This window comes from Diaphorina citri, unplaced genomic scaffold (assembly GCF_000475195.1).
Source record: "Diaphorina citri unplaced genomic scaffold, Diaci psyllid genome assembly version 1.1 scaffold78, whole genome shotgun sequence".
NCBI lineage: Eukaryota > Metazoa > Arthropoda > Insecta > Hemiptera > Psyllidae > Diaphorina > Diaphorina citri.
In genome coordinates this window covers 239432-267271 of record NW_007377515.1, presented here as the reverse complement: position 1 = coordinate 267271, position 27840 = coordinate 239432, and the positions used below count along the sequence as shown (strand labels likewise).

The 27840-nt window shown below is 41.0% G+C and overlaps 4 protein-coding genes, 1 long non-coding RNA gene and 1 pseudogene across 6 annotated transcripts; 4 read left to right on the top strand and 2 right to left on the bottom strand.

The window, feature by feature from the left end:
• Nucleotides 1–2140: 2140 nt before the first annotated feature.
• On the top strand, nucleotides 2141–3811 carry LOC103522148 (cysteine dioxygenase type 1-like; the record flags this gene model as incomplete). The annotated part of the gene is made up of 2 exons (XM_026832471.1): nucleotides 2141–2550; nucleotides 3266–3811. Coding segments are annotated over 2 exons (714 nt in total), but the record flags the coding sequence as incomplete, so codon positions are not given.
• Nucleotides 3812–4698: 887 nt separating this feature from the next.
• Nucleotides 4699–5997, top strand: LOC113472730. The gene is made up of 2 exons (XR_003394927.1): nucleotides 4699–4862; nucleotides 5743–5997. It is a non-coding gene; the product is annotated as an uncharacterized LOC113472730 (long non-coding RNA).
• A 986-nt stretch (nucleotides 5998–6983) lies between these two features.
• Nucleotides 6984–19319, top strand: LOC103522136 (alpha-protein kinase 1-like). Its single transcript, XM_026832467.1, has 8 exons — nucleotides 6984–7222; nucleotides 7946–8031; nucleotides 8609–8733; nucleotides 8964–9935; nucleotides 10776–11178; nucleotides 17824–18048; nucleotides 18085–18503; nucleotides 19290–19319. Exons 2-8 carry the CDS (start codon nucleotides 7998–8000, stop codon nucleotides 19317–19319), a joined length of 2208 nt encoding a protein of 735 aa, XP_026688268.1. The 5' UTR covers nucleotides 6984–7222; nucleotides 7946–7997.
• LOC113472733 lies at nucleotides 15302–15418 on the top strand (annotated as a pseudogene).
• LOC103522127 lies at nucleotides 19020–21396 on the bottom strand. The gene is made up of 4 exons (XM_017448999.2): nucleotides 21390–21396; nucleotides 20822–20964; nucleotides 20151–20342; nucleotides 19020–19569 (listed from the first exon to the last, which is right to left on the bottom strand). The coding sequence occupies exons 1-4, from the start codon at nucleotides 21394–21396 to the stop codon at nucleotides 19333–19335; spliced, it is 579 nt and encodes a 192-aa protein (XP_017304488.1). The 3' UTR covers nucleotides 19020–19332.
• Nucleotides 21151–27353, bottom strand: LOC103521993. Of its 2 annotated transcripts, none has more exons than XM_008487103.2 (6): nucleotides 27200–27353; nucleotides 24667–24814; nucleotides 23108–24069; nucleotides 22474–22718; nucleotides 21857–22026; nucleotides 21151–21460 (listed from the first exon to the last, which is right to left on the bottom strand). In XM_008487103.2, the coding sequence occupies exons 2-6, from the start codon at nucleotides 24688–24690 to the stop codon at nucleotides 21416–21418; spliced, it is 1446 nt and encodes a 481-aa protein (XP_008485325.1). In that variant the 5' UTR covers nucleotides 24691–24814; nucleotides 27200–27353; the 3' UTR covers nucleotides 21151–21415. The 2 variants fall into 2 exon arrangements, with proteins under 2 accessions (XP_008485325.1, XP_026688305.1); XM_026832504.1 differs by lacking the exon at nucleotides 27200–27353 and adding an exon at nucleotides 26211–26447.
• Nucleotides 27354–27840: the final 487 nt, after the last annotated feature.

Sequence of the window (27840 nt, the reverse complement as noted above, 5' to 3'; positions counted from 1 at the left end):
TGCCTTTTCCGTTTCCCGTGTACAGACGGGGTCGGCGTTTTCCGTCAGCCTCTCAATCAGCCCTAACTCGGCTGATTGCTTTGGGCTGACGCTTGCTTTGTTCTACCCTCCAAGTAGGCTGTTCTACCCTCCAAGTAGGCTGCCTCAGAGTCCGTTCCCACTTGTGAGTTTCATACGATTTTTTTTTTTTTTTTTTTTTTAATGTCCTGTTGTTAACCTATTTTAAATTATATTGTTCCTATTCAAAAAGACACGATTTTTTTTTTTTTTTTTTTTTTAATGTCCTGTAGGTAACGTAATTTAAATTATATTGTTCCTATTCGACAGGACACGATTTTTTTTTTTTTTTCGTAGGAACGGGCTCTTATTACCTTTTTCTTTCATGGCAAAATTTCAAGGGAGCAAATTTAATGTGTGCTCTCATCATGTAAGGCAGAGTCTCTTCCCGCTTCACTACCTTCATAAACAACGTGCTACAAAGGCCAAAGTTTAACCAGATTGCTGCCTGCAGTCCAATTAGTTTGCTAGGTGTTGAAAAGTTTAATCGCATAGGTGATAGAGAAATTTAGATAACCTTTTTAAAGAACGTACGCGAGTAAAATCGCCTCATTCAGAAATACGATTACCTAGGTAAATAAACACAGTACGAGGACACTAGGAAAATAATAACTATAGTGCTTATTTATACTGCTCCAGCAGTAGGCTACTACTAATATTGTGGCCAATTTCTCAAATTATGTTCAGGATAAAATTCCATACCTCGGCTGAGATTGAACTCACGCCCTCCTGTTTACCAGGCGAGAGTCTTGACCACTACACCACCGAGGCTGCCTAGTTAGCTTGGAAGATAGGGCTTCTGCCTTCTAAGCGCTAGGTCGCTGATTCGATTCTTGCCCGGCGGGGACTTTATAACAAGCGGCTGACTTTTTCCTAGTCACAGCCGCTAACCTGTACTCCTTCTTTCTTCGATTTCGGGACGATAAGACCTTAGCAGTTACAGTTCCCCCTATCAAACATCTTTAAAAAAGTGATGAAATTTATGTTACACTATAAATAATTCACAACTAATAAGTATTCTGTCAGACTAGGCAGATGCCCATCGCGTCTTTTTCGCCGAAATGCAAAAAAAAAAAACCTCTTCAGCTATCCTCACGAAGCTGACCCCACCCCAAAACAGCCCAGCACATGATATCCTACACCATCCAGATACCATCCATCACGCACGACTGCTTAACTTCAGTGATCCGTTGGCAGCTTTGGACTATAATGTTCTTCTTCTTCTTCTTCTTCTTCTTCTTCTTCTTCTTCTTCTTCTTCTTCTTCTTCTTCTTCTTCTTCTTTTCCTCCTCTCCTTCTTCTTTTTCTCCTTCTTCTTCTTCTTCTTCTTCTTCTTTTTTTCCTTCTTCTTCTTCTCCTTCTCCTTCTTCTTCTTCTTTTTCTCCTTCTTCTTTTTCTTCCTCCTCTCCTTCTTCTTTTTCTCCTTCTTCTTCTTCTTCTTCTTCTTTTTTTCCTTCTTCTTCTTCTCCTTCTCCTTCTTCTTCTTCTTTTTCTCCTTCTTCTTTTTCTTCTTCTTCGCCTTCTTCTTCTTCTCCTCCTTCTCCTTCTTCTTCGCCTCCTTCTCCTCCTTCTTCTTCTCCTTCTCCTTCTTCTTTTTCTTCTTCTTCGCCTCCTTCTCCTTCTTCTTCTCCTTCTCGTTCTTCTCCTTCTTCTTCTTCTTCTCCTTCTTCTTTTTCTCCTTCTCCTTCTTCTTCTCCTTCTCCTTCTTCTTTTTCTTCTTCTTCGCCTCCTTCTCCTTCTTCTTCCTCCTGTCCTTCTTCTTCTTCTTCTTCTTCTTCTTCTTCTTCTTCTTCTTCTTCTTTCATATACCTACCTACCTACATAGTTGATTGATATTTGATTTGAAAACTGATAGTTGATGGAACCCACTAGACACTAGACTTTACTCGTACCTCCTTCTCCTCCTTCTTCTTCTCCTTCTTCTTTTTCTTCTTCTTCGCCTCCTTCTCCTTCTTCTTCTTCTTCCTCCTCTCCTTCTTCTTCTTCTTCTTTTTCTTCTTCTTCGCCTCCTTCTCCTCCTTCTTCTTCTCCTTCTTCTTTTTCTTCTTCTTCGCCTCCTTCTCCTTCTTCTTCTTCTCCTTCATGTGATAGACATACAAACGCATGCCAGCACAAGGAGGTAACTAGAGAATCTTGTGGCGATACCGGGAAATGCCTTCAGAACAATGACAAGACTTTGGTTAACAAGGCGGAAGCTAGAGAATTCTGTGGCGACATCGAGAGATACTCTTGTAGCAATGACAAGACTTTGGTGAGCAAATGTACCGCATATGACACTAACAACAATACCGACGGAGACCTGGATAGCTACTACAAATTCCCGCGATCCATAGACAATCTGCCTCAGCTGAATTGTTTGGCGGATTTGGTGGAAGAGTTACATCGGATCTTCTCGGACGACCACGTCAATGTGGACTATGTCAAATTTGTGATGAAGTCGTACAAGAGCAACCCCATGGAGTGGCGGAAATACTCCAAGTTTGACAAATACAAGTGAGTCCTTATCTAGCATGTATTGCATGTATCTCACCATCTAAAAACGCAATTATTTAGCGTAAGTTTTTTCACCTAAAAACCCAATTCTTTAGCCTAGTAAAGGGGCTTTTGAGCCCTATCCTCAAAGTCCCTGGGAATAATTCAGATAAGTGGGTAATATATGTTTCAATTTCTGAATAGAGGTGCTACTGCTACTGCAATGGGTAGGACCTGTTAATAATCGGTACCTAGGTTCTCCGAAAGTACCTGGGAATAATTCAGATAGGTGGGTAATATATGTTTCAATTTCTGAATAGAGGTGCTACTGCTACTGCAATGGGTAGGACCTGTTAATAATCGGTACCTAGGTTCTCATTTGAACGGCAGATGTGAATAGGTACTCCTACTTAATCGCCACTAAGAAAATTATGAATGAGACTAAAAAGTCCCTTTACACCAGCAGTCTAAACAAGGTCTCATGCACTTTGTAATAGTAATTCTGACCTTCTCATTCCTTCGTCAGATATACCCGGAACCTGGTAGACGCTGGTAATGACAAGTTCAACCTGATGATCCTCTGTTGGGGAGAAGGTCACGGGTCTTCGGTGCACGATCACGCTGACGCTCACTGCTTCATGACGAATGAGACTAAAAAGTCCCTTTACACCAGCAGTCTAAACAAGGTCTCATGCACTTTGTAATAGTAATTCTGACCCTCTCATTCCTTCGTCAGATATACCCGGAACCTGGTAGACGCTGGCAATGACAAGTTCAACCTGATGATCCTCTGTTGGGGAGAAGGTCACGGGTCTTCGGTGCACGATCACGCTGACGCTCACTGCTTCATGAAAATGCTGGACGGATGTCTGACCGAAACCCGGTATGCCTGGCCTCAGACGGATGAGGATGGGGAGGAGAAACCTCTGCAAGTCATTGGCAAATCCCCGCTCAAACTGAATGAAGTGTGCTATATTAATGGTAAGAACAGTAGTTGTAAGGGTGGTCTAAATATAGGTGAATACGTAGGGTCTTATTGAAACTTCATGAGCTTCTAGGACAAGGAAAGAAAAAGAGATAGGCCTCGATTCTAGTATTAGCTCTCAATTGTACACTTCTAAGGTCAGGTGTTTACAATTCAACCCGGATCCTCTGAATTGACCAAGTATAGGGACAAATGGCGATGCGATGTTTAGACTGCGGAATTAAGAAAAGCTCATTCTCGCAGCATAAACAGGCTATCGGAGGCAGTGTGTCAGGCCACGTTCCATCAAGCACGCCCGTGTTATTCTATTCTACGTATGCGTATATCATGTTTCATTGTAAACTCTTTTGATAAATACAATAAATTTTATTGTAATTGTAATTACAGTTAGTTGTAAAGTAACTTCCCGAGATCAATTAGGCTGTTGTAATCCTTGTCCTAGGATCCATACCTAGACCCATAGACTAAGAAACATCGCCAGCCTAGTTAGCTTGGTTGGTAGCGCGTCTGCCTTGTAAGCGCTAAGTCGCAGGTTCGATTCCTGCCCGGGGTGGATTTTATCCTGAACGAGTAATGTTCGTTCTCGGAACGGCTGGCTTTCTCCTATCCTGTCTTCCTTCTCTCTTCGATTTCGGAACGATAAGACATTAGCAGTTACAGTTCCCTATATCAAACCTCTTCAAAAAAAAAGACTATCTTGGACAGATGATTAGCCGTTCAGATAAAGGTACCTACTTAAGCAACCACGAATAGTGCCGATGTAGATTAACTTGAGTGATCCTCTGGGAACTAGTGTGTTGAAAGTCATCGACTTGTTATTTGGAAGCTATGAAATCTTATTCAACAAAAACATGGACAATTCTGACCGATGTAGCTTAACTTGAGTGATCCTCTGGGAACTTGTGTGTTGAAAGTCATCTGGAGGAAGTTATTTATGACCTAGGTACGACTTGTTATTTGGAAGCTATGAAATCTTATTCAACAAAAGCATGAACAATTCTGACCTCACTGCACAGAAATGGGTTAAAGCACTTGTGTGTGAAAGGAAGATGATAAAATAAAATATTGATAGATGATAAAGTTCTCGATATATTTGGACTCAGTTTGATCGAGAAATCCGAATTGAAAATTTTCCGTTTTCAACCTTGTTTTTGAAAGCAAACTTTTTGGTGAGTAAATGACCTCACTGCACAGAAATGGGTTAAAAGCACTTGTGTGTGAAAGGAAGATGATAAAATAAAATATTGATAGATGATAAAGTTCTCGATCTATTTGGACTCAGTTTGATCGAGAAATCCGAATTGAAAATTTTCCGTTTTCAACCTTGTTTTTGAAAGCAAACTTTTTGGTGAGTAAATATTGATTGATTAATTAATCTAGGAAGTAGATGGTTAAATAAGTATTATTATATATATAAAAAAAACGTAGTAATTAAATTGGGAAAAATGTTAACAGTAGAAAGAGATAACAGAAATAAGTAGATATTTTTGTAGATATAGACATTTACTTGGCTTTTATTTTTTGTCTGTCCTTGAAGAAAAAAATCCTGTTTTTTTTAAGAAAGAGGAGTGAAATATTTACAACGCCTGGAAACGAAAAAATCGCCCAGAAAATTTCTGACTTGACAGGGAATCGAACTTAGTGACTCCTGATAAAGAATCTACGGGTACTAGGCCTTACAAACACTTGAAACTTGAAAGAGAGCGATAAACTTTTTTCTGTAGAAAGTGTAGAAACAGACCAAAAACTGAACTAAGAAAGAGGAGTGAAATATTTACAACGCCTGGAAACGAAAAAAACGCCCAGAAAATTTCTGACTTGACAGGGAATCGAACTTAGTGACTCCTGATAAAGAATCTACTCTTGAAGTGCTAGGCCACAAAGGTAGCGATACAGTTGAACCTAGATATAAAAGTAAAGAGCCCGTTATTTTGGATCCTCTTGTAGCTTGTATCCCAGTTAAATTGCAAAACCAAGGCAGGTAGAAATAATAGTAATGAAATTTTCCGCATTAAGAAATATAGGTATAGATTTGTGATTGAAAAACACCTGTCCGGAAAATTGCAATAATGGATGTTTCCTCAATTGCGTTATTTCATACGTAAAACGTTCCATTGTGTTGCGTCTTGGTTTTGCAACTTTGCACCAATGCACCGCACGTAAACAATTGCCTTGAAAAAACATCCATGAAATGATCCTTGTTTACAAAATTCCCTGAAATTCCTTAGCCGACAGTATAAATAATGTAAATTAATTTATCGTAAAATATGTTGTTTAAAACCAGGTTTGGATAAGTCCTTCTATGGGGACAGACCGACCGACCGACAGACGACACCGAAGCGAATACAATAGCCCGTCCCTTATACCTTTTTTTATTACTATCGTAATAATAAAGAAAGGACGGGCTGAAAAGTTATAATGAAGTGTTCTTGCCAGCATCTTTATTACCTTGGAGGGTAGCTCGTCTGTGTTGTAAGGGCTAGGTCGGAGGTTCAATTTCCGCCCGGGGCGAACTTCATCCGAAACAGATAAGGTTAGTTTTCGGAAAGGCTGGCTTTCTCCTATCCTGTCCCTCTTCTCTCTTTTATTTCGGGACAATAGATCAGTTACGCTTACTTGGGTGATGTTTCAAAGTCATAGAGCAGGAAAAATGAGGACCAACGGAATTTTTCTTTTTCTTCTCCAACGTTAACAATAGGGAATTTGAATATACCTTATGAATTTATTTGTAAGGCGTCCTTCTACGACTTTTCGATCCCGAGATAAATTGATTTGAAAATTTCGAAATATTTTTGATTGCTTTCTGGTGTTCTCGTGTTGACCCAGCAACTAAATAGGACGTATTGTCTTTTTTCGCCCGTCTGAGAGGCATACTACAGGATGGGTACACTTATGACACGGACCACACGAGGTCTAATGTAACAGTTGCTTCATTGTTACGAAATATTTATTAAATTATTAGTTACCTAACTAGGTACGTACCTACATGAAAATAATATCTCATTATTTCGGTCTCGTCTCTCTTACTTTCTAACAGTAGCCCACCTGTCCGACGAGTAACGGTCATCTGTTCAAATGTACGACACACTCAACGTTGCTTAACTTCACCGTTCTAAAAATGAGTATGGTATGACGTAATATTACAGAAGAAAAACATTTGAAAATATTGCACAGACATTATCTATAGGTAGTAATAGTTTCTGGTACATCAGAATAAAGAGATACCTACAAAGTACAAATATGTAAAGTTTGCAGGAGTTTTTGGAATGGGGTAAATCTGCCATTGATAATTGAGAGCGTAAAAAAAGTTTTATGCTCCCGATAGGCAATATGGCAACACTGCAAAAAAGAATAATCAGCTGCATAAAATCACTGTTTCCACATTTTGGAAACCCCTGCACAGCTGTTTTTTGTTGTTATTTTCGAACATGGCTAGCTTCACCGACTAGAATCAACTGAAAAAAGTAACCAACTTCCAACCAGTATAAAATGATTAGAGAAAATAGAAAATTGGTTTTTCCTAGATTTTCCTCTATAAAATCATTTCCTCTTTGATCTTGTGATCTTAACATCGAACAAGAGACTCTCTGAGCATTTTTGAGTTTTCTCAAGCACAGTCTCAGTCTAAAAGTTTTGTCTTTTACTTACAACCACCAAGGAATTGCTGAAGATTGTTACTCCCATATGATTATATGAATCACGACTCTGGTAAGTGACTTTCAGGAAAACTCAAATATCCTTGAACTTGGTTTCCTTGAGAATAGGTTTACCATTTTGTAATTACCTACCTGATGGCTGTTATTTTGTCTACTTAATAAAATAAACTCGTTAAATGAACAAGAACAAACAAGGGTGTTAAGAACAAAGAACCTAGTCTTTATATCCTCCTGACGCGGTAATTCGTGAACTTTGACGTCACGGCATACGCTCCCGTAGGCGAAGACGTCACATCGAATGTCCCGAGCAAAGCTCCCTCGCAGGCAACGCATTAATGTGTTTATGCGCATACGTTTCTGCGCAGTTCTTTCTGCTGGGTAGTTCTAATGTTCCCCACTCGAGCGCTACAGGCGTTGCGAGTATTTTGAGACAACTGCAGAGTGATTTGCATCGAAAGCAGGAGATTCCCCATCTTACCACAGAGATTTTTTAGTTAGTTCAGAGTTCAAGAAATACCACCTGAATCAAATGTGTGTCATCAAAGAAACCCTTTGACACAGTTAACTCTTGTGGTAAGATCATCCGTAAGCAGCCTGGGATCACAACACCGTCCAATGGAAGTTGACCTGTTAATAATGATGGAGTGAGCTGAAAAGAAGGATTTACATACTAGGACCACACTTTGCATTATTGGAAAAAAATATAGGTGTTCATGTTTACTGTCAGGTACATTTTGTGATTAAAGAAGCTCTTGTATTTTCATTTTACTTTCAGTAAGATTTTAGCAAATGCATGAGGAGCTCAATAGTGATTCCCACATGCAAAAATGGCCCATGCCAAAAACACCTCTGGAGAATCAAGTAAGTAACTGTAATGACTAAAATTATGATCTTGTTCTAATACCCATACCACTGTATCAAATTATTAATTTTGTATCTTTTAGGGAAGGTTGAGTAGGTTATTAAAGTCACTGTTGGTTTAATTAGTTATTGGCACAGGTTCCAGTTGAAAGTAGTAACCTTTAAAAATGTTTGGGAGCTATGCTGCTCAGTTTCTAAGTATACTCAGAGGTCAAACATCATTTCAGCACTGGCATCAAATTCTGCTCTAAAAATCCCACCATGACATCTCACTGCTATTCTATCTAACTCTTCTTCACTGCTATCCCTGTCCTGTTCTTCTAGAACGTTTGAGCAGAAGTCTCCATATCAGAGGTAAGCATAGATAGGTATATCTATTAAAAAAGGATAGGGAGGAATAAAAAAAAAGAAAAGGAAAGGGTTGGTACCAAACACTTATTTTTGTTTGGAGACAAAAATGAAAATTTCGGGAGCTATGCTGCTCAGTTTCTAAGTATACTCAGAGGTCAAACATCATTTCAGCACTGGCATCAAATTCTGCTCTAAAAATCCCAATGTATAATCTTTGTTTTTATAGCTTCTTTTCACAAAATCATGGACCAAGTTCCTGTCAAAATCAGTGAACTATATCGGGCCCCGAGGAAAGTCACTGTATCAAGTGGAGTATTACAACGGAAACATGTGGAAGACTTGACCTTGTTGGTAAGCACTAGTCAATTATTAGTTGTGGGTTTGATTCCAACCCCGGGAAAATTCTATCTTCAACAAATAAGGTTTATTCTCAAAAAATCCTGACTTCCTTAATCTCTTCAAATTTAGTTCCCTCCATCAAACCTCTTCCTCAGTACCTACACTTAACCAGTAAAGATATGAAGAGTTATGATCATTTTTACCTATTTAATAAAATACCAAATTTTTGTTTGTTTTTCCAGTACGATTTCTCTCTTGAGAAAAGCATTTCCAGCAAGATGGGACAAATGAAAGTGCTTCGCTCAAAGGCCAAACAAGATCTGAAGAAATCCCTTGCCAACTACCAACAGGCTAAGCAAATTGAACAGTTCACTGTAACTGCCCAAGCCACCAAGGCACATGATGAAGGAGAATCAGAGAAAGTGGCAAGAACGGAGAGAAAGGAGTCACATTCTGATGTTACAGGGATTGAGACCAAAGTCCCCAATGAGGATGTTGTTCCTACTGCTCCACCACTGCCTCAATACAATCCTCCCCTCCCTCCCACTGCTCACATGTCTCCCTCCCCTACACCCATGAGTTATTCACAACTATCAAATACAAAATCCCCTATCCTATCCCCCGTTCCCTTTGGTTATCAAAGTCCTGTCTCTCACAATGGTGCTACTAGAACCCCGATTAGTTCTCCCATTCAGTTTCCTACCCGTGAAGAACCCATTGATTCCATGCCACATAGGTACTCCTTGCACAAAGCTAGTAACATGTATACCAATCGAATAGATACAAGTAGATCCAATAGTGCATATGAGACCAATCCTACTGTGTCCAGTGTATCATATCCATTCTATAACACCAATACAGCTCCTAACAATGTTGACTACTCTCAAAATATATCTCACCCTCACGGTGCTATCTCAATGAGGTCGGAAAACTATGCATACCCAACATCTTCCGTACCCGCAGGACACACATATCCAAATTCCTCTTCAGTGCTCAGTTCCTCTGTTCCTAACAGCTCCCTCCCTTATAGTTACTATTCAAGTGCATCACAATCAAGTTATGTCTCGACCATATCATCACTAGCCTCTCCCGTGGTACATTCGGGATATTTGCCAGGGAATTCTCCATATGCCCCGCAGTATAGTGGAAATGTTCTCCAGCCCACCCAGAGGAGTGAGAGCGACAAGACGGTTGTTAAAAAGGATAAACAGAAGGTGAGATTTTTACTTTCTGTTACTGAACTAAAGTAATCAAAAGTATCTATTACAATTGGTCCAAAAAATAATAATTTGTCATTGTTACTACTAAGTGCATATTTGGACAAGTAAGCATGGAATTTTCTATTCATAGGCATATAAGTAAATCATGGAGTTGGAGGCAGAATGTCTTTGAGAAAGGACATGATCTCATACAGTGGAGGAAGGACATAGCCTCTAGTCCAAAACGATCGAAACAAGTCCATGTTAAAGGATTTTGGTGAAAAAAGAAGGAATACATGGGTTCCAGTTAACAGCCATGGACCTTTAAAAAATTTTGATGATAAAAAAGGGAGGGGAATTCTCCATATGCCCCGCAGTATAGTGGAAATGTTCTCCAGCCCACCCAGAGGAGTGAGAGTGACAAGACGGTTGTTAAAAAGGATAAACAGAAGGTGAGATTTTTACTTTCTGTTACTAAACTAAAGTAATCGAAAGTATCTATTACAATTGGTCCAAAAAATAATAATTTGTCATTGTTACTACTAAGTGCATATTTGGACAAGTAAGCATGGAATTTTCTATTCATAGGCATATAAGTAAATCATGGAGTTGGAGGCAGAATGTCTTTGAGAAAGGACATGATCTCATACAGTGGAGGAAGGACATATCCAAAACGATCAAAACAAGTCCATGTCCACACCAAGGACTTTGATCTGCGATTAAAGGATTTTGGTGAAAAAAGAAGGAATACATGGGTTCCAGTTAACAGCCATGGACCTTTAAAAAATTTTGATGATAAAAAAGGGAAAAATCCAAGCTCATTATTCCATTTGTGTTTTTTATGTTTGTTTGCAGGTCAACGTGCTCGATTTCGAGTCAGACACTTCCAGTCCATTTGATAACTGTGAACTGAAATCTATCAATGATATGGAGGAGCTTAGACATGTTCTCGAAGAGAGTCTGGCAAAACAACAGCATAATCAACAGCAACATAATTTACAACTGCAACATAATCTACAACAGCAACATGAACACTTGCTGGAACAGCAACAGCATAATCAACAACAGCAACATAATCTACCCATACAGGAACAACAGCAACATAATTTGCAACAGCATAGTCAACAACAACAGCAACACAAACAGGAACAACAGCAACATAATCTGCAACAGCAAAATATGCTAGAACAGCAACAGCAATATAACCCATATATTATGCAATACGCCCCTCGGTATATGCAGGAATATTCAGCCCAATGTAAGTGAGTTCTACTTCGACACTTACCATAGAAATCTATGCTTTTTATGAAATACCGCTAAATGGTTTTATAATTTACTGTTGAAATATTTCGTAACAATGAAGCAACTGTTACATTAGACCTCGTGTGGTCCGTGTCATAAGTGTACCCATCCTGTAGTATGCCTCTCAGGTGGGCGAAAAAAGACAATACGTCCTATTTAGGTGCTGGGTCAACACGAGAACACCCGAAAGCAATCAATTTATCTCGGGATCGAAAAGTCGTAGAAGGACGCCTTACAAATAAATTCATAAGGTATACTCAAATTCCCTATTGTTAACGTTGATGTACTGATGTACCCTTTTAGTCCTTTGTGGATAATCTAAATTACTAATCTCCTCTCTCATTTTCCCCACAGATGGTAGCCGTGATTCGTCTCACCACTATCAACCATCGACCATTCCTAATATTCTATAGATCTATAGGAAGGAAAGTAATGTAATCGGGTCAAATTTTCGATGGTCAGTTTTTAGTGCCAAAACACGTTTTGAGGTCCCATTTTTAGTGCCAAAACACGTTTTGAGGTCCCTAGAGCCTAAATCCAAAGTTTCAGCCATTGGTCCGTGTGTGTGTCTGTCTGTATCTGTAAACAAAATATCTCGAGAACGGTAAGAGCTAGAGACTTGAAATTTGGTACGTATCTTTCAAATGTGACAAGGATACGACACGAAACTTTTGGTTAAGACCGGTGCAACTCTTGGCGGCATTTTACCGCTTTTTGGCGGTTTTCGGTGTAATTTAACAATATCTGAGGAAAGTAAAAAGAAGAGAAGAAATAGCATTTTTAATTCCTATTTTAATATGCACGTGATGCAGCTTCCTCGAAGCTACAAAATAAATGAAAAACTTCAAGAGAGCGAAAATGCAGAAAACTCGGAAAAGTTCACAGAAAACTTTCCCAAGTTTTTTCCGCTCTACTTAATATGAAAAACTTCAAGAGAGCGAAAATGCAGAAAACTCGGAAAAGTTCACAGAAAACTTTCCCAAGTTTTTTCCGCTCTACTTAATACCTAGATTTGAGTTGTTAAGTTTCGACTCTTTGGAGCAAAACAAATATTTAATAATAGGTTTAACTGTGTAAAGTGGGTATGTGTTGCACAAATAGGTACCTAAGTTTCGGAAGGTCTTTGGCCGTTCCAGTTTTAAGTTTTATTTTGCTATAGGACCTATGTAAAGTGGGTATGTGTTGCACAAATAGGTACCTAAGTTTCGGAAGGTCTTTGGCCGTTCCAGTTTTAAGTTTTATTTTGCTATAGGGTTAATCCTAAAATAGGTTAGAGTAGTATTATCATCTTTTTTTTTTTTTTTTTTCAAGATGAACTGCTACATTAGACTCTTGTGGTCTGTGTCGTATAATACCCATCCCGTAGTATGTATATGTATGACTCTCATTAGATGGGCGATGCGAAATACAATAGGTAGGTACTTAACATTTAGGCGCCTGGTCAACACGAGAACATCAGAAAGCAATCGAAATATGAGTGCAATTTTTTTGTCCATTCGTCGAATCGAACCCTGGGACTTTCCTAAAAGGAAACTGGGTAAATAAAAATGAGCTAACTAGGCTGGCAGTCTAGAACTTTACTTCTTCTTTCATTAGAAACACCTTTCTCTTCAAGGGAACACGAAAATATTGTACCAAATAGGTACATGAGATCTTGTTTATTCCAACGAATCTGGATTCGATGGATTAAACAAATCCGGACATCAAGAGTTCGAATCGCCGCGCCGGCGCCGCCTATATTAGGGTAATGGAATAAAAATGGAAATGACAGAGAAACCTAATAAAGCATTTGAAATGCATCTTAGATAGGTGAGTTGGTACGAATAGTTACAAAACTTTTGCACATCAAAGGAAATAAAATGATTCGCTTAAAATGGAAATTTGGTAGGTAGCTACCTAATATCTACCTACCTGCCTTGCTACCTACCTACCTAACTTCGTACTTCAACACTCAAAATAATAATTATTGCTATTGAGATTTGATATTTGCTTCGAAAACTTTGTCATTTCTGACTGGTAATGTTACACCAAGCGCGCATTTGCGAACGAACGAGTGCAAACAATGCGCGCTTGGTGTAACATTATCTTTAATCCGACAGCAGCCGGATCAACTCCGCACACATACGAACGCTGTTTGCAAACGATGCGCGCTTGGTGTAACATTACCCTTAGACTGCGGAAGTAAACGGACTTTTCAGTCTCATTTCGGCAATATAAAAAGGGTAGGTATTCTATTCTATATTCTATTCAACATAAACAGGCTATGCTATGCTTTTCTATTCCATTCTATTCTATTCTATTCTATTCTATTCTATTCTATTCCATTCTATTCTATTTTCTGCCCAGGTGATGGAGAATCTCAACACGTTCTCACGGGAGCGAGGTCGTATGATTGAGTTCCAAGAACTGCTCTACGGTTATTACCGGGAGAACCCTCTGCATGGCGCAGACTACATTCTGGACCTTCTCCTGGTCTACAAGAAATACCGGGGGCGGAAAATGACCGTTCCTGTGCGAAAGCATGCGTATGTTCAGCAACAGTTCACAGGTAATCAGCAACAGTTCACAGGTAACGTCGCCCTTCTATTGGACGATAGAATAGAATAGAAAGTAATAAAGTAGAAAAAAAGTAATAAAATAGAATAGAATATATGTACCTTGCTTATCCTGATCGAATGAGACTAAAAAGCCCCTTTACCTCGGCAGTCTTTTTTCAGAGGTTTGATAAAGGGAACTGCAACTGCTAAAGTCTTATCGCCCCGAAAGAGAAAAGAGAAGGAGCACAGGATAGGAGAAAGCCAGCCGTTCCGAGAATGAACCTCATCTGTCTAGCATAAAAACCGCCCCGGCCGGAAATCGACCCCGTGACCTAGCGCTTACTAGGCAGACGTGCTACCTTTAAAGGTAATTAGGCTGGCATCTCACAAGACCTACGAGTATTTGCTTACTTCTATTCTGTCAATTTAAGTAAGACGATTTGCGGGACTGAAAACCTTAAATCAATTATAAATGACTATTTTCAGGTTTGGAAATCAGGGAGATGGTTGAAGACTTAGCCAGCACTGAACTTAGACCGCCAAGTACCAGCTATTGAGATTTGATATTTGCTTCGAAAACTTTGTCATTTCTGACTTTGATCAGAGTTGTTTTGATGAGTTTTTCATTTTATTTTTTGTTTTACCTATGATTTTATGCTTTTTTTTTTGGTCAATTATGATTTTTTTTTCATCTCTTGGTTTAGAGAGAGGGAGAAAAAAAAGACACACAAACAAATAACAAAGTAGGGTCAATTATGATTTTTTTTTCATCTCTTGGTTTAGAGAGAGGGAGAAAAAAAAGACACACAAACAAATAACAAAGTAGGTAGGTACAACGAGTAGAAAAAAATACCCGTATTCCGTTTTATCATCAAACTTGCGATGCTTAGGTACCTTCCAAGCTTACTAGGCCTGTATTATATTAACACAGTTCTTTTTTGTTCGAATCTCGCCTGGGGCGGATTTCATGTTTATCCTGAACGGATAAGGTTCGTTCCCGGAAGGGCTGATTTTTTCCTATCCCGTCTTCCTTAACTTTCTTTGATTTCTTGACGAGAAGACCTTAGCAGTTACAGTTCCCTCTATCCAACTTCTAGAAAAAACCTGCGAAAAACCAGTTCTTTTTTTTATACCTACCTACCTAGACTTTTCATTTTTAAATTTTATACCTACCTACTACCTAGTTTTTTTTTCAACAAAGGTTCACACATAATAACACGGTTCAAATTTCCTCTTTATTTCAGGTTTATCAGGCCGGGTAGACACGTTCCACAGGTTTATCGACAATTTCGAGCGCGTGTGCCTCCAAGCGGATGGTCAGGTCAAACTGTACATCGTCCTGTTCCCCAATACAAACGGCAACACTGGAAACACAAACGGCAACACTGTAGATACAAATGGCAACAGTGTAAATCGGACAATGACCTTGGTGAATGCGTTGAACGAGAAATATCCGAGACGAATCAGTGTGGTTCCCGTGTTTGATACGTTTTCCCGAGCCAAAGCCCTACAGATCGGTAAGTCAAAGTAGAAATAGGTCAAACCAGCGGCGATAGCACGTTCAATGCACCAGCTCCCCACGGATCACTGAAGTTAAGCAACGTCGAGCGTGGTTAGTACCTGGATGATGACCATCTGGGGAATCGCGTGCTGCTGGTTCCTGGCTCTACTCAGGCTGGGTGAGGTTATACTCGTAAATTGAGGAGGCAGGTAGCTTGTCGCCGAATGGCGTGTAAAAACCCCGCCATCGCTACGAGAAGACCTATGTTGTTAAAAGTGACTTTAAACCTCTATCGATTTCTAACTTTCATGTGTATGCGACATTGTCAGGTACTTCGCGGGCCACATATACAGGGGAGCAGGCCCTATCCAGGATTTTCTTGAAGGGGGGTGTATGGTCCACACTTTGGAGTCCATCTCATAGTAAAAGAGCAAATATGAAGACCGAGGGGGCCCAACCAAAAAGCTTCGCGGGCCACAAAAATGGTCTGGCGGGCCACATGTGGTCCACGGGCCGCTAGTTGGAAATCGCTGCCCTATAGGTACCTACCGATTCTCTGCCACTTAACTCATTCCCCACATTTCATTCCCAGGCGCGTCACAGGTGCGCTACCCGCACGACCTTCTCTTCTTCATAGACGTGGACATTCTGTTCACTGCGCATGCGCTCGAGCGTATTCGACGCAACACGCTGCGCGCGCGTCAGGTCTACTTCCCCGTGGTGTACAGTCAGTACGATCCGGCCCTGGTGTACAGTAGCAATGCCGCGCCTGATCACTACAGGATCAGTGAGGAGGGAGGGTATTGGAGGACGTTCGGATTTGGGATTGCCGCTTGCTATAAGACTGACTTCGATAAGGTAAGAATTCCTGACAGTAATGGGTTTAGTATTGTCTGGCTGGAGGACGTCAACCCATTAGCGCCTGAATTATTTTTTCCCTTTGATTTTTATTTACTGTTAATACTCGCATGGCAACGCTAGGCGCTAATGGGTTAAACAAGGAGTAGACCAGCTTAGTCTGGCTGGGGAATTTAAACAGGGAGTATACCAGCTTAGTCTGGCTGGGGGACTTTAAACAGGGAGTATACCAGCCTGAATTTCCGTTGCTAAAGAAATAGCAAAGGTTGAGTGCGAAGGGCATGCACTCGTAATATTTATAGCCAAAAACAAATGTCAGTCCAAAGCAATCACCCTAGTTAGGGCTGATTGAGAGGCTGACGAAAAACGCCGACATCGTCTTTACACGGGAAAAGGTGAAAAAATAATAATAATAATAATAAAAAAAAATGGCTTTATTCCACTAGGCCAGAAGGCAGTCTTGTTACTGGCCAAGCCTTGCCTTGTAAGCACTAGGTTTCGGCTTCGGGATGAAATTTATCCTAAAGTCCTAAACAGAAAAGGTTCGTTCTCGGAACCGCTGGCTTTCTTCTATCCTGTTAATCTTCTCTCTTTGATTTCGGGGCGATAAGACTTGGTTTTAGTTCCCTCCATCAAAATTATTTAAATAATAATGATAAAAAATGATAATCATAAAACACAACTGGTTTTCTGATTCACAGGTTGGCGGGTTCGACTCGAGCATTTCCGGCTGGGGCAAGGAAGACGTGGACCTGTTCGACAAATTCGTACGCGGTGGACCCGCCCCCTCCGGCGTTGAAAACCCCCTCAGGGGAACCGGAGCCCCGTCTTCCCCAGGACCGCGCATATTTCGCGCCCCCGATCCGGACCTCGTCCATGTGTACCATGCGGCGACGTGCGACAAACAGTCGCTCGGTGGGAGTCAGTACACAATGTGCGTGAACAGCCGCGCGGATACGCTTGCGTCCCGGCAAGTGTTGGCCGGCTTTGTGGCGCGGAATCGCGAACATTTCGTGCGCCGAACGAAGCTTATTCCGGCCAATTTTTGACGTCGATGAAGAAGGGGAGGGGATTTTTTTCAAGGTGTGTCCAAACATAGTCGACCGGCCTTCGATCTATGAAAGGGAAATGTAACTACTGTGGTCTTATCGTCCCGCAATCGAAGAGAGGATCGCCAGCCTAGTTAGCTTGGAAGGTAGAGCGTCGGCCTTGTAAGCGCTAGGTCCGCCTGGGGCGCATTTCATATTCAAAGTGTAAGTTTTTTTTCCTGGCCTGTCTTCTTTTCTCTTCGATTGCGGGACGATAAGACCTTAGCAGTTACCTCTATCAAACTTTTTTTTAAAGATGTTTTATAGAGGAACAACAGAACTACTGCGGAGAACTACTCTTACCGTCTCGCAATCGTAGAGGATAGGAATAAGAGGATAAAAGAAAGGCAGCCGTTTTTCTGTCTTTTTCTTTCTACATTTGAGTGAGAGAGATGGCGTTTTTCGTCAAAAATGGCAAATCAAAAATGGATTTTCAGATTGTAAAAAAAAATCGTCAAAAAAAAATTTCACGAAAAAACACTCGTACCGGGCCTAAGGCAGGTGAAAAACAGAAAAGAAAAAGATAATAATAAAAGAATTCAAAATGTACTGATGTACCCTTTTAGTCCTTTGTGGAAAATCTAAATTACTAATCTCCTCTCTCATTTTCCCCACAGATGGTAGCCGTGATTCGTCTCACCACTATCAACCATCGACCATTCCTAATTCAGACCAGCACCATTCCTCCTATATTCAGCCGTCCGTACCTCACCCCTCTATCCTTCCTAGTCAACCCCAAGACACCTATGCCCTTCCTCTTTCAAATAAATCCCAAGAAAATTATCCCCACTCTCTTTCAAATAAATCCCAAGAAATCTATGCTCCCTCTCTTTCAAATAAACCCCAAGACACTTATGCCCACCCTCTTTCAAATAAAGCCCAAGACACTTATGCTCCCCCTCCGAATAAACCCCAAGAAACCAATGCTCCCCCTGTTCCTGAAGCCTACCTCCCGCAAGTCTTTCATCCCCCTCCGAATAAACCCCAAGAAACCAATGCTCCCCCTGTTCCTGAAGCCTACCTCCCGCAAGTCTTTCAGCATTCGAGTAAGCAAAATTCTTCTCATCAGCTCTCCGCTTTCTCCAACGATCAAGATACGAAGTCTACGGATGCTAGTTCCGATTCTCTCCACGCGAGCGCTGCAGGCGTGGGTAGTTCTAATGTTCCCCACTCGAGCGCTACAGGCGTTGCGAGTATTTTGAGACAACTGCAGAGTGATTTGCATCGAAAGCAGGAGATTGAGAGTAGACTGCAGCCGACTGAAGTGACCATTGTCCATTTCCCATTAGCCTCGGAGGTAAGCTTCATTTTTTGGCCTAGTTAGATTCTGAGGGTAGCGCGTCTTTGTACGCGCTAGGACTAGGACACGGGTTCACTTCCCGCCCGGGTCGAATAATAAACAGATAAGGTTCGTTCTGGGAACGGCTATCGTTCTCCTGTCTTTTCCTTCTTGTCTCTTCGGAACGATGAGACATCACTAGTAACAGTTTCCTTTATCAAAACTCTTGGCGAAAAATTGATTGCTGAGCTAAAGGAACTCTTTAGTCCTATTTGAGCAAGATAAACGGGCCCATCAATACCTTGTTTTGTGGACTAAATAAATAAAAATACAGTCTATTTCAGCGGTTTCTACACGGTCCCCTTTTTTCAATGGTGAAGGCTCAATTTCACCAGAGAGCCATTTCCATGATAGTAGAACAAAGTTACAGGATGTTTCAAACGTACGTACTACTTAATAAGTACTAATGAAATGAAACCCTGTAATATATAATGTATACTGAACAAAATAGAATAGAAAAGATACACCAGTTTATTGTGGATCAATGAAGTTAAGCAACGGTGCACGTGGTTAATATCTGGACGAGCGACCTGGACTTTTCTATTACACCCATGCCTATCCAAGAACGGAAAAGTTAGGTCAGAAAATTTGAAAATTTTCGCCCTGGCCGGGATTTGAACCCAGCACCTCTAGGTGGAGTCAGTGCTCTTGACCACTTAGCCACAGAGGTCGGCAGGGAACTGGTTCTGATTCCAAAAGTTTCCCGAAAGCAATCGGCTAAAGCCGCAACATTTTTACATCCAGGCTAAGGTCCTTACATCCATTGCATCCTGACAGAAGCATGTCATCAAGACACAAGCTTGTCCAGGGCGCGCTCCTCATTGTTTCCCACGCTGCGCAACACCGACATGACGCGCTTCGGTTCAAATCCCAGGCGCGTCAGTCGCGCAACAGCCTCGAGACAGGAGACAGTGGCGCTCACGTCGCCTTTGTGTTTGAAGAGCGCCTCCTCGCATAGGTCAGTGGCGGAGAGCGAGGGGAATTGTTCTTCCAGCGAACGGACTTGAATGAGGAACTCAACGATCTGAAATGGGAAGAAAGCGAAGGAAAGTAATGCATTCGACATTTTTTTTTTAAAATGTTTCTTAGTTTTTTAATGTTTCTTATTTATGGAATATAATGAAATAAAAAAAAACATTAAAAATTCCTCTAAAGTTGTTTTTAAACTGGGTTTAATATATGAAGTAGACCTAGAAAAGTGACCCCTCTCCCTAAAACCTACACGGTAAAGGGTCTGTTCAGACTCATCCTAGATCCTAGTAGTATAAATGAACATAGCCGTATTTTATTAGGTATTCCTTTCTGTGGTACTTTCGCCGCTTTTCAATTTCAACACCCTGGCTTTAAAAGCATATTCCATGGTGTTTACCCACAGACACAGAAGTATTAAAACATCTCCCTTGACATGAAAGAGACTCTTTAATTCTTGGATTTTTTTATATATATATATAAAAAAAGAGCAAAATTTCACTCAGAGGCCCTTTTTCAGATAACAATTGAAAATACATAAGTGGCCCGTGGCAGCAAGTGTGGCAAAGAAATCACCTCTGCTGCCTCTTCAGGAATAGAGAGGATAAAAAATACAACTTATTTTGACTTTCTTACCTTGTCTTGGTGAGGTCCAAATTTCTGGCAGGCTCTCGCAGTGCGGGATTGCAGAAATCCGATCTCCGTTATTCGATCCACGAGCAACTGGCTTTTGGCATTCAGCTCAAGGTAGGGGTTGTGAAGGTAGGATACTTGTAGGGGAGGAGAGGGGAGGGGGGGAATATCACAGGTGTTGCCTGGAGGGGATGCCTGAAAACAGGAACAGAACAAAATGGAGCAGTGATTTGCAAACTGGGGTCCGCGGCCCCCTAGCCCGCGAAGGATTTCTAGGGGGGCTCTGGAAATGGCTCTCTGGTGAAATTGAGCCTTCACCATTGAAAAAAGGGGACCGTGTAGAAACCGCTGAAATAGACTGTATTTTTATTTATTTAGTCCACAAAACAAGGTATTGATGGGCCCGTTTATCTTGCTCAAATAGGACTAAAGAGTTCCTTTAGCTCAGCAATCAATTTTTCGCCAAGAGTTTTGATAAAGGAAACTGTTACTAGTGATGTCTCATCGTTCCGAAGAGACAAGAAGGAAAAGACAGGAGAACGATAGCCGTTCCCAGAACGAACCTTATCTGTTTATTATTCGACCCGGGCGGGAAGTGAACCCGCGTCCTAGTCCTAGCGCGTACAGAGACGCGCTACCCTCAGAATCTCACTAGGCCAAAAAATGAAGCTTACCTCCGAGGCTAATGGGAAATGGACAATGGTCACTTCAGTCGGCTGCAGTCTACTCTCAATCTCCTGCTTTCGATGCAAATCACTCTGCAGTTGTCTCAAATGTCCTAGTCCTAGCGCGTACAAAGACGCGCTACCCTCAGAATCTAACTAGGCCAAAAAATGAAGCTTACCTCCGAGGCTGGTGGGAAATGGACAATGGTCACTTCAGTCGGCTGCAGTCTACTCTCAATCTCCTGCTTTCGATGCAAATCACTCTGCAGTTGTCTCAAAGGTATATTTATTGAAATAATAATTAGGCAATAAATTATCCGTGTTTATTACAAACAAAATTGGCTATTGAGTATTTTGAAATGTATCTATCTACCTACCTTTATAGCTAGGTTCTTGTTCTCACGCACTTAGACTGAGAACCTTTATAGGTACCTACCTAGGTTCTCACAATCACCTAATTAAATTCTTTGTCTAGTGCAAAGACTCCATTATTCTAGGTAAGTACCTAGATTACCTACTCTAAAAGTAGGTAGGTACGATTATTTCATTCAAAATAATATTGCCTTTGGAAACAAACAGGTCATTCCGACCACTGGTCCGCCCTCAGTTGTCATCCAATTCTTGAACTTGGTTGTCATCGATTTTGGTCTGGAAAAAGAAAATGAATGATTTATTGTTCTCTGTACCATGCTTAGCCAGCCTAGTTAGCTTAGTTGGTACCGCATTTGCCTTGTAAGGGCTAGGCCGCGGATTCCCGCCCGGGACGGAGTTTATCCTGAACGGATAATGCTCGCTCTCGGAACGTCTGGCTTTCTCCTATCCTGTCTTCCTTCTCTCTTCGATTTCGAGACTACAAGACCTTAGCAGTTACAGTTCCCTCTATCAAACTTCTTTGAAGGGGTGTAATAGTCCTACATTATACTGGACTCCACACACAGGAATTTCGTCAGAAAAGACCCCCATTTCAATGTAATGTAAACCTCTTTGAAAAAATTGAGCTCTTTTTGAATTAGCCACCTGACTATCTGGTGATATCGTTCTTACCTTTTTCTCTCGTTTCCCAAACTTAGACCAGAAGGTGACTTTGCTGACCGTCTTGTGGCCGGTTCTCTCATTAAACACGGAACATGCGTTGAATGGTGGGGAGTACAGATGCAGGCTGACCGCTCTGTCGGCGTAGCTGCTGTTTTCTACACGATGCAGCCCGAGTGAGTCTGAAACATAGGATAGGTAGTATAAAATAGAATAATAAAGAAACAATTACAATAAAATTTATTGTATTTATCAAAAGAGTTTACAATGAAACATGATATACGCATACGTAGAATAGAATAACACGGGCGTACTTGATGGAACCTGGCCTGACGCACTGCCTCCGATAGCCTGTTTATGCTGCGAGAATGAGCTTTTCTTAATTCCGCAGTCTAAACATCGCATCGCCATTTGTCCCTAAACTTCGTAAATTCAGAGGATCCGGCTTGAATTGTAGGCAATGTGACGAAAAAGCTAAACACCTGACCTTAGAAGTGTACAATTGAGAGCTAATGCTAGAATCGAGGCCTATCTCTTTTTTCTTTCCTTGTCCTAGAAGCTCATGAAGTATCAATAAGACCCTAAGTATTCACCTATATTTAGACCACCCTTACAACTACTGTTCTTACCATTAATATAGCACACTTCATTCAGTTTGAGCGGGGATTTGCCAATGACTTGCAGAGGTTTCTCCTCCCCATCCTCATCTGTCTGAGGCCAGGCATACCGGGTTTCGGTCAGACATCCGTCCAGCATTTTCATGAAGCAGTGAGCGTCAGCGTGATCGTGCACCGAAGACCCGTGACCTTCTCCCCAACAGAGGATCATCAGGTTGAACTTGTCATTGCCAGCGTCTACCAGGTTCCGGGTATATCTGACGAAGGAATGAGAGGGTCAGAATTACTATTACAAAGTGCATGAGACCTTGTTTAGACTGCTGGTGTAAAGGGACTTTTTAGTCTCATTCGTAATTTTCTTAGTGGCGATTAAGTAGGAGTACCTATTCACATCTGCCGTTCAAATGAGAACCTAGGTACCGATTATTAACAGGTCCTACCCATTGCAGTAGCAGTAGCACCTCTATTCAGAAATTGAAACATATATTACCCACCTATCTGAATTATTCCCAGGTACTTTCGGGATAGGGCTCAAAAGCCCCTTTACTAGGCTAAAGAATTGGGTTTTTAGGTGAAAAAACTTACGCTAAATAATTGCGTTTTTAGATGGTGAGATACATGCAATACATGCTAGATAAGGACTCACTTGTATTTGTCAAACTTGGAGTATTTCCGCCACTCCATGGGGTTGCTCTTGTACGACTTCATCACAAATTTGACATAGTCCACATTGACGTGGTCGTCCGAGAAGATCCGATGTAACTCTTCCACCAAATCCGCCAAACAATTCAGCTGAGGCAGATTGTCTATGGATCGCGGGAATTTGTAGTAGCTATCCAGGTCTCCGTCGGTATTGTTGTTAGTGTCATATGCGGTACATTTGCTCACCAAAGTCTTGTCATTGCTACAAGAGTATCTCTCGATGTCGCCACAGAATTCTCTAGCTTCCGCCTTGTTAACCAAAGTCTTGTCATTGTTCTGAAGGCATTTCCCGGTATCGCCACAAGATTCTCTAGTTACCTCCTTGTGCTGGCATGCGTTTGTATGTCTATCACATGATACACGACATTTCTTACAACAGGTGTCCTCTGAAGTGTCTGCAGCTCTTCGCTTTCCGTACCCAGTGTGATCGCAGTCACCTGGTTCGTCCCAACCATGACGTAATGGGTTACCGTAAAACAGCTCGACTTTGTCAGCAACTTTACCGTCACATTTTCCAAACGCGTTGAAGTCACACGGAGCGGTTCTTGTCGCCATATAACCTGACGGTAGCTCCGCACTAGCGGTCAAGTTCAAACTTTTCAGCTGGTCAAACACGGAGGTGTCACAGGGGCTGACGCAACAGTGTTTTATGTCGGCCTCATGCTTACCAATCTGGATCGGACGACTCGACAACAAACCGTACTCTTGAGGGAACTCACTTTCCTCGGTACGGTCACAGTTCCAGCGACGCGTTTGGAAATATTCGCAAGTTCCCACCCCGCGGACACTTTTCTCCGGATGCCCCTCAGTGCCGACGCTTTGGGGTGATTTGGTCACGCCCGATGCTGCGCGTTTCCCGGCTAGCGGACAACTGACGGTCTCTTGCGAACCGAATGCCATCGGTATGTCACGGTCCTCCTTGTGCTGGCACGCGTTTGTATGTCTATCACATAGTACACGACATTTCTTACAACAGGTGTCCTCTGAAGTGTCTGCAGCTCTTCGCTTTCCGTACCCAGTGTGATCGCAGTCACCTGGTTCGTCCCAACCATGACGTAATGGGTTACCGTAAAACAGCTCGACTTTGTCAGCAACTTTACCGTCACATTTTCCAAACGCGTTGAAGTCACACGGAGCGGTTCTTGTCGCCATATAACCTGACGGTAGCTCCGCACTAGCGGTCAAGTTCAAACTTTTCAGCTGGTCAAACACGGAGGTGTCACAGGGGCTGACGCAACAGTGTTTTATGTCGGCCTCATGCTTACCAATCTGGATCGGACGACTCGACAACAAACCGTACTCTTGAGGGAACTCACTTTCCTCGGTACGGTCACAGTTCCAGCGACGCGTTTGGAAATATTCGCAAGTTCGCGCCCCGTGGACACTTTTCTCCGGATGCCCCTCAGTGCCGGCGCTTTGGGATGATTTGGTCACGCCCGATGCTGCGCGTTTCCCGGCTAGCGGACAACTGACGGTCTCTTGCGAACCGAATGCCATCGGTATGTCACGGTCTGTTAGGTGAGACATGGTTATCTTCGGAGAATGTCCAAGGTTAGTGGGAGAGATATAATGGAAATCTCGAGATGCTATTGTCCACACTGATTAATCTATCAACCAGTGTGTGAGATGTTCAGTAGAAGATTAGAATTGTCTGCAAGGAAAAGAAGAGTGAACGTTAACGGTGTTATTTGTAGCGATTGACAGGAAGTTAACCTACCTTACTGCCTACGTACCTCAGTTATCCGTTATTTTATTACGACAAAAAAAAAAAAAAAAAAAAAAAAAAAAAAAGTCAAAAATTCAATTTTTTTTTCGAGAAGATTAGAATTGTCTGCAAGGAAAAGAAGAGTGAACGTAACGGTGTTATTTGTAGCGATTGACAGGAAGTTAACCTACCTTACTACCTACGTACCTCAGTTATCGGTTATTTTATTACGGAGTTTTACTTAATATGTAAGTAGTGAGAGTATACTAGTAAGAACAAGAAAGATTTACGGCTCATTTTTCGTAGTTCTTCTCTAGATACCTTTTCTCAAAGGATGGTCCCACTGATAGGATCTAGGGTTAGAGTATTTTGTTGTTGTTGGTGTTGTTGTTGTTGTTGTAGCGGTTTCAGCTGTAGCCGAATGGTGATGGCAGAATAAAGAGAGGATATCTTTTTTTCTTCTGCCATACTCCGGGGTGATGGTCTCTAGCCCTGTTCAATTGGCTCGTCCTGAACCGCAGTCAACCATCGTGAGGACTTGGGCTTGTTCTTTAAAAGCCGAGAGCACCAGCACCCTTAGAGTATTTTCTCTCATCTCACTTATCTTTGAGTGTGGGGAAAACTAGTGAAGGTCAGATTTATGAGTAAAGTATGCACCTAATACCTTGCACGCAGTTGTGTAGGTAATTGGCGAGACTTTCTGCGAAGGTTACAACAAAATATCTCTATGAAACTATTGGGCCTGCTCTATAACTGTGGAATAATAACTAGCTGTATCTAGTTACACTTAATTACGTATGTAGGTAGTAATAATAATGGATTATTATATTAATTAATATTGAGATAATTATCGCCAACTAGGTAGGTAGGTAGGTACATACAAAGTAATCTGATGATGGGTAGATAGATACCTACAATATTTGAATTATAATAAACTAGGTAGGTAACTACGAGTAAGTGAGAAAACATCTGCAATATAATAATTACTATAATAGGTATAATTCCTACATTCGGGACACAAGGCCAAAAGAAAGCAACAGTGGAAAAAAATATCCTCTTACAAAATCGAGGAAAATTATCTAGGTAGGTATATCTTTAGATTTATTCAAGAGAGATTGGAATTATCTTTGATATTTCTCTTAATTCACAGTGAGTGGGTTGGATTCCCGGCCGGAAGGAATTTTATCCTGAACGGACAATAGATCAGTTGCGCTTACTTGGGTGATGTTTCAAAGTCATAGAGCAGGAAAAATGAGGACCAACGGAATTTTTCTTTTTTGTCCCGAAATAAAAGAGAGAAGAGGGACAGGATAGGAGAAAGCCAGCCTTTCCGAAAACTAACCTTATCTGTTTCGGATGAAGTTCGCCCCGGGCGGAAATTGAACCTCCGACCTAGCCCTTACAACACAGACGAGCTACCCTCCAAGGTAATAAAGATGCTGGCAAGAACACTTCATTATAACTTTTCAGCCCGTCCTTTCTTTATTATTACGATAGTAATAAAAAAAGGTATAAGGGACGGGCTATTGTATTCGCTTCGGTGTCGTCTGTCGGTCGGTCGGTCTGTCCCCATAGAAGGACTTATCCAAACCTGGTTTTAAACAACATATTTTACGATAAATTAATTTACATTATTTATACTGTCGGCTAAGGAATTTCAGGGAATTTTGTAAACAAGGATCATTTCATGGATGTTTTTTCAAGGCAATTGTTTACGTGCGGTGCATTGGTGCAAAGTTGCAAAACCAAGACGCAACACAATGGAACGTTTTACGTATGAAATAACGCAATTGAGGAAACATCCATTATTGCAATTTTCCGGACAGGTGTTTTTCAATCACAAATCTATACCTATATTTCTTAATGCGGAAAATTTCATTACTATTATTTCTACCTGCCTTGGTTTTGCAATTTAACTGGGATACAAGCTACAAGAGGATCCAAAATAACGGGCTCTTTACTTTTATATCTAGGTTCAACTGTATCGCTACCTTTGTGGCCTAGCACTTCAAGAGTAGATTCTTTATCAGGAGTCACTAAGTTCGATTCCCTGTCAAGTCAGAAATTTTCTGGGCGTTTTTTTCGTTTCCAGGCGTTGTAAATATTTCACTCCTCTTTCTTAAAAAAAAACAGGATTTTTTTCTTCAAGGACAGACAAAAAATAAAAGCCAAGTAAATGTCTATATCTACAAAAATATCTACTTATTTCTGTTATCTCTTTCTACTGTTAACATTTTTCCCAATTTAATTACTACGTTTTTTTTATATATATAATAATACTTATTTAACCATCTACTTCCTAGATTAATTAATCAATCAATATTTACTCACCAAAAAGTTTGCTTTCAAAAACAAGGTTGAAAACGGAAAATTTTCAATTCGGATTTCTCGATCAAACTGAGTCCAAATATATCGAGAACTTTATCATCTATCAATATTTTATTTTATCATCTTCCTTTCACACACAAGTGCTTTAACCCATTTCTGTGCAGTGAGGTCAGAATTGTTCATGCTTTTGTTGAATAAGATTTCATAGCTTCCAAATAACAAGTCGTACCTAGGTCATAAATAACTTCCTCCAGATGACTTTCAACACACAAGTTCCCAGAGGATCACTCAAGTTAAGCTACATCAAGACCATAGCAGTTACAGTTCCCTCTGTCAAACCTCTTTAAAAAAAAAAAAAATCATAATAAAAAACTCACAAGAAGGGGTAAACGCTTCGATGTGCGAAACACTTCATCAGAGTACATAGAGATGTACCTGACTTACTCGTTACTCGACAAGGAAAGTATAAAAACTGGACATACCGGGTTGATAAAAGCTTATGAAACAAACAAGAAAACAAGATCAGAGTAAAACTGAATCACGAAAAAAACATCGATCGATCACGTCCATTTATGACGTTGAATAAAATAGGTACCTAATAGTTATAGGTAATTATTAGGTACCTACATAATAAAATAGGTAGT

Excerpts from the sequence above, each read along its gene's own strand:
- LOC103522127 (XM_017448999.2), bottom strand. Across the intron at positions 20,343-20,821 it reads ATTTCCCATTAGCCTCGGAG|GCATCCCCTCCAGGCAACAC; the intron begins GTAAGCTTCATT and ends TCCTGTTTTCAG. Across the intron at positions 19,570-20,150 it reads TTGGACCTCACCAAGACAAG|ATCGTTGAGTTCCTCATTCA; the intron begins GTAAGAAAGTCA and ends TTCCCATTTCAG.
- LOC103521993 (XM_008487103.2), bottom strand. The coding sequence starts at position 24,690 with ATGTCTCACCTAACAGACCGTGAC. Across the intron at positions 22,719-23,107 it reads TCCAAGTTTGACAAATACAA|ATATACCCGGAACCTGGTAG; the intron begins GTGAGTCCTTAT and ends TTCCTTCGTCAG. Across the intron at positions 21,461-21,856 it reads TTGGGAAACGAGAGAAAAAG|ACCAAAATCGATGACAACCA; the intron begins GTAAGAACGATA and ends TTCTTTTTCCAG.
- LOC103522136 (XM_026832467.1), top strand. The coding sequence starts at position 7,998 with ATGGCCCATGCCAAAAACACCTCTGGAGAATCAA. Across the intron at positions 11,179-17,823 it reads GCAGGAATATTCAGCCCAAT|ATGGTAGCCGTGATTCGTCT; the intron begins GTAAGTGAGTTC and ends TTTTCCCCACAG. Across the intron at positions 18,504-19,289 it reads ATTTCCCATTAGCCTCGGAG|GCTAAGGTCCTTACATCCAT; the intron begins GTAAGCTTCATT and ends TTTTACATCCAG.